This window comes from Quercus robur, chromosome 7 (genome assembly GCF_932294415.1).
Source record: "Quercus robur chromosome 7, dhQueRobu3.1, whole genome shotgun sequence".
NCBI classification, from domain to species: domain Eukaryota; kingdom Viridiplantae; phylum Streptophyta; class Magnoliopsida; order Fagales; family Fagaceae; genus Quercus; species Quercus robur.
The window spans coordinates 24,576,528-24,582,611 of NC_065540.1; the positions used below are offsets into that span (position 1 = coordinate 24,576,528).

At 32.7% G+C, this 6,084-nt stretch overlaps 2 protein-coding genes across 2 annotated transcripts; both read left to right on the forward strand.

The window, feature by feature from the left end:
* Positions 1-413: 413 nt before the first annotated feature.
* LOC126691202 (uncharacterized) lies at positions 414-1,736 on the forward strand. The gene has a single exon (XM_050386262.1). It carries the CDS (start codon positions 414-416, stop codon positions 1,734-1,736), a length of 1,323 nt encoding a protein of 440 aa, XP_050242219.1.
* A 27-nt stretch (positions 1,737-1,763) lies between these two features.
* LOC126691203 (uncharacterized) lies at positions 1,764-2,465 on the forward strand. Its single transcript, XM_050386263.1, has one exon. It carries the CDS (start codon positions 1,764-1,766, stop codon positions 2,463-2,465), a length of 702 nt encoding a protein of 233 aa, XP_050242220.1.
* Positions 2,466-6,084: the final 3,619 nt, after the last annotated feature.

A 6,084-nucleotide genomic window follows, 5' to 3' on the forward strand; every position in this document is an offset into this window, starting at 1 on the left:
ACTTATTACTTTGTCTTTTGTCTTTTTGTGTTTGTTGTTATTGTACTCTTTATTGCTTGATTCATTGACTCTGAGACTCAGACTAGCCTTTTCCCTTTTGGCTTTTGTGTTGTTTGTCTTGTCCCTTGAGTGGGGGCCGGGTGGGGCTTGTTGGCTTGCATTGTGTAAGTAAATTAAAAAAAAAAAAAAAAAATCTATGGAAGGAAATTGGAGTAGTGGGTTGTGAGTCTATCACAGAGTCTACTGTCTAGGTATTTGGTTTATGTTGTTTGTTTATACTTTTGATTGATTTGTTTATTTAGTTTTTTTATCCTAAAAGGTCATTAGTCATTACTTAACTACAAGTGTATTTGTTTATTTAGTTGAATTGATTTTTTTTTTTTTTTTTTGGGATTGAAATTAGGTGTCAAATAATGAGCAAACGACAAATAATTGATGCATTCTTTAAGAAAGAAAAAATTAGTCATTCAAAACTTAGGACTTCTGTAGAAACAAATGTTGATACTTCAATGCCTAATGAGCGTCCCCCCAAATGTTCAAGAATTGAATCTAAAGGGATAGACCGTGATCCAGGATTATGTAAACAAATATATGAATTCCCTATCAACGAACAAGATGAAATTCGACGTGCTTATCTCATAGCCGGTCCATATCAACCTAGAGACATAAAGTATCCATACAAAGGACCGAAAAATCATCAACGTTGTTTTCAATCTTCGTGGTTTGAATCACATTCAAATTGGTTGGAATACTCACCTTCAACAGATTCAATCTATTATCTACCTTGCTACCTTTTTCGTAAGAAACCAACAGGTCATCCTGGATCAGATGCATTCACTAAAAAAGGTTTTAATAATTGGAAAAAGGTGAAAGATGTGATGAATTGTTCTTTAATTGGTCATGAGGGGAAAGAACCTAATACACCACATAAAATCGCTGAGAAATGTTGTGAGGATCTATTGAATTATTCAAGACATATTGACAAACTAGTTGAGAAACAAACATCAAAAGAAATGGAGAATAATCAATTGTGGCTCAAGACCTCAATAGAGTGTGCTCGATGGCTAGCATTCCAAGCTTGTGCTTTTAAAGGTCATGATGAAAGCCTTGATTCAAAAAATCGAGGTAACTTTATTGAATTGATAAAACACACATCAACTTTCAATGAAAATGTAGCTAGAGTTGTCTTGGAAAATGCTCCACGGAATGCCAAATATACGTCACCCATAATTCAAAAGGAGATTTTGCATATTCTAGCTAGTAAAGTGCGAAATGCTATTCGTGAAGAAATTGAGGATGCAAAATTTTGCATTCTAGTTGATGAAGTTCAAGATGAGTCGAAGAGAGAGCAAATGACCATCATTTTGAGGTTTGTTGATAAAGAAGGTTTCATTAAAGAGCGTTCCTTTCATGTTGTGCATGTTGGAGACATTACTGCATTGACTTTAAAGAATGAGATATGTGTTGTCCTTTCTCATTACAACCTCCACATTGAAAATATTCGAGGTCAAGGATATGATGGGGCTAGTAACATGCGTGGTGAATGGAATGGATTACAAGCTCTTTTTCTTAAAGATTGCCCATATGCTTATTATGTACATTGCATGACTCATAGGTTACAATTAGCTCTAGTTACAGCATCTAGAGAAGTAAAAGATGTTCATAAGTTGTTTAATCATTTGGTTAATATTATCAATATTGTTGTTAGTTCTAGTAAGCGTAATGATGAATTGTAACATGCTCAAGTAGAACAAGTTGAGAATATGATTGCTTCTAATGAAATTGAGATTGGAAGAGGTGTAAACCAGATTGGTACTTTGCAACAAGCTGGAGATACTAGGTGGGGATCTCATTTTCAATCTATTTGTAGTTTGATTAAAATGTTTAATGCTACTTGCAAAGTTATCAACACTATCTTTGAGGAAGAGGCTAATTATAAACAGCGCGGTGATGCTGAGGGAGCTTATCAGGTATTAACATTATTTGAATTTATTTTAATCTTGCATTTGATGAAAGAGATAATGGGAATTACTAATATTCTTTGTCAAGCTTTGCAACAACATTCTCAAGACCTTTTAAATGCCATGCATTTAGTTTCAACTACAAAATCACTTATTCAAAAGTTGAGAGATAATGGATGGGAGCCTTTACTTGCTAGAGTTATATCATTTTGTGAGCAACATGAACTTGATATTCTTGATATGAATGCTTGTTACACTAAAGCTGAAGGTAGATATCGTCATCAAGATGAAGATTTAACAATGAAACATCATTTTAGAATTGGCATATTTACAGTTGCAATAGACTTTCAATTGCAAGAATTGAACAGTAGATTTTGTGAGCTAACAATAGAACTTGTCATTCTTAGTTCAGCTTTAAATCCCAAAGATGCTTTTAGATTATTCAAAATTGTTGATATATGCAATTTGATTAAGAAATATTATCCTCAAGATTTTACTGAATAAGAACAAGAACTTTTGGAGTCTCAATTGCAACATTATGAGTTTGATGTGATAAAACATCCATATTTTCAGAATATGAGTACAATTTCCAAGTTATGTAGGGGATTAAAAATTTTAGGAAAGTCTAAAATCAATTTTTTAATTGATAGATTTATTCGTCTTGTGTTGACCCTTCCAGTTTCTACAGCAACTACAAAATGAGTTTTCTCAGCTATGAAGTTGTTAAAAACAAAACTTTGCAATAGAATGGAGGATGAGCTTTTGACAGATAATATGCTAGTTTATATAGAGAGGGAAATTGCAAGGAATTTCACTGTAGAGATAATAATGGATGAATTTTATTTCATGAAAAATCCTCGTCAGGCATGATTTGATGTAAATGTTCTTTTTTGTATGTCTACATTGAACTAGATATTTTTTCATGTTTATTAATGTTCAAGTATATGATGAGATATGAAAATTGATAATTTTGTATCCAATAGACTTAAAAACTATATTTAGTATATCTCTATTATAACCCGGTCCCCCCAAGTAATTATTCCTGGTTACGTCTCTATCCAAAAGAGCTTCCAACATGTATCCAAAAGGCTACCTTTTATACAAAATGTGACCTTCCTCCTACAATACAAGGGGCAAAAAGATATTTATCAATAATATATAAGGATAAGACCAAAAAATACATAATAAGTGAATAATAGTAAGGGCAGTAACCAAAATTAATAAAAAAGGCAGTTACCAAAATTAATAGAAATCATAGAAAGGGCAAAAACTTATCCCGTCAATGATCAATTATCAACACTAATTAAGATACCTTTGCTTGAACTGGAACCTCCTGCTATTGCTTTATTTATAACTAGAAAAGAAAAATAAATGAAGGCAATATATTAAATTTTGTTTAAATATAAAACGCGTTTAATAATACTTAATAGAAAAGAAGTTTGGAATTTAAACATATTACCAAAGTCATGAAATTCATCCTTTAATGTCTGTACCTTATCATTTGATATGCGAAAAGAAATTGGGACAAAGGCTTGAAGCCAATTTTGAGCACAAACAAGATTTTGAGTCATGAGAGGAGAGAGTGAACTCCGAAATGGGTCAAGTATGCACCCTTCGGTACTAAATGCTAACTCAAAAGCAACGATAGAAACATATAGTTAGCACATCCCTTGCCATTTTAGACAGCACTTGATACCTATTTGAATTGGCCTTCCACCACCCCAATATCTCAAATTTCACATCCCTTCTACCTTCACAATTTTTAGCCAAATATTTTCAATCACATTACTACACCTTATGGACTGCTCAGCCTCCAAGGAATGCACATATTTAGACCATCGCATATGGATCGGTACAACCAATTGCATCACCTTCTATGTGTGTTGTCTTACTCCCACTTAGTACTTGCATATTTGGTAAATCAACATAAGAGTAATAATCATACAACTTGTCCGGAGTACCCCTCACCAAATTATTCATCTCATTAGCCATTTTATCCCCATAAATTTCAGAAAAAGAAAATTTCAAAAACCACATTTTCTTTCTTCTATTAAGAACCACAGCCACATACAAATGATGATTAATTTTATCCCCTTTCCCCCCATTGCTTATCAAATTTAGATTCCATTTTAATTGCCATATTTTTCAAGAAGTGGTTTTGAGAGTAACATACAAAGAATCAGAGAATTTCTTTGTTGCATTGTAAAAAAACTTCAACAAACCCACAAATTTCCTAAAATTTTAAAAATCAATCCCATTAGGAGATTCCAAACCACCACTATGTTCCTTATTCATAAAGTATGATGAATAACTATCATCCTCAAAGTCCATTTGTATGAACATTTTCTCAAAATTTTCAGCAGTTTCTAACATGAGGTAAGTAGAGTTCCACTTAGTAGATACATCTAGACAAAGCAGACACTTGGAATCAATACCTAAACTCCCCACAAAACTCCTAAAAGTTTAATTTCTATTTGGTGAGAGTTTCACATACCTTACAACTTTGCACACCCTAGCAATAGATGTATCAATTTCTTTCAAACTATCCCCTACAATTAGATTTAGGATATGTGCACAACACCTCTTGTTTAAGAACTTGGGTTCTAAAACAATCCCCTTCCAATTTTTAATTACTGTTTGCAAAAACTTAATAATGGCACCATTTGAGATAGCATTATCCATTATCAAAGTGAATATGCCATCAATACTTCATTCACACAAACACAACTCAATCTTTCTACCTATAGTCTCCCCCTTGTGGTCTTCAACTTGACAAACATTCAGAATTCTCTTATGCAACTTTCAATCATCATCAATGAAATGACATGTGAGAGACATATAATTCAAATTTTGAATGCTAGTCCATGTGTCTATAGTAAGGCACACTCTACGACCCTTCAAGGCCTCCCTTAGTTTCTCTCTCTCAACACTATAAATTTCAATCACATCCCTAGCCACAATTTTACAAGATAGGATATCCCTAATATGCAACTTAGATTTTAAGATTGTCAAAAATATTTGAAACCCATACCCTTCAACAAACCTAAAAGGCAACTCATCTATTATAATCATTTCAGCAAGTGCCTTTTTAGAAGTCTCAGCAATAAAGGCTATTAGCAAAAGCTGAAACCCTTCCTCCCCATTTATTTTGGGTTCAAACACTAAGGTTTTTTTGCCCTTTAAGTGCATCTTTATTAGGGTTCTTAAGACAATTTGACATATAAGCCAATAAATTAGTAGTACTATGCTCCTTACTGTCAGCAAGATAGATTTCTTAGCAATAATTGCAGACAACCTTAAAATTCACTAATCGGTTTTTTTTTTTTTTTTTTTCAAAATGATCCTAAACAGTGGACTTTTTCCTATTATTTTACCATGACTATCTACTTTCTCACTCACCTTGCCTTTACCTTTAGGTGGAAGCGGGGGAACCTTAACAGTAGTTGGAGTGGTAGCAGGTTCAGCTTGGATAGTAGGTGTTATTCTTTGGAAAATGGGTGCATCACTAAAGGGTTCCATAACCTAACACCATCAAATTTAGAATTAGAAAACCACAACAATAATGATACTATTATCATTTTACAACAACTACTACTAATACTAATCATAATAATCATTCAAACAAAACATAATAAACAAAGATTAAGATTTAGTGCACACAATAATATGCCAAAAGAATCCAATGAAAATCAACAAGTAGAAATAAAAAAATTCCATATACATTTGTCCCATATCCTACCATAAATTTAGGGAAAAATAAATAAAATAAAATAAAGAAGGTTTATGTTATTTACAATATCAAATTCACCTGTGAATCCTTCATATTTTAACAATGCATTTCAGGTGACCACTAAAGCATGCCTCAAATCTAGATATTACCATAACAAACAAGGAGACCTACAAGCAATAAATCATAGAAACAAACAAGTGAACAACATAAAACCAACAAATTAATTATTACAAGAGCCACAAGTTTTACATTAGATGGCAAACACAAAATCATACAAACATTCAATTTAACTACCCTAACTTTGTTGACAATTTGTCCCTCCCATTAGGTTCCATTAAATAGGTATCCAGTACTGTCCAAAATGGCTAGGGATGTGTTGGCTGTACCAGTTTC

Excerpts from the sequence above, each read along its gene's own strand:
- LOC126691202 (XM_050386262.1), top strand. The coding sequence starts at position 414 with ATGAGCAAACGACAAATAATTGATGCATTCTTTAAGAAAGAAAAAATT.
- LOC126691203 (XM_050386263.1), top strand. The coding sequence starts at position 1,764 with ATGATTGCTTCTAATGAAATTGAGATTGGAAGAGGTGTAAACCAGATT.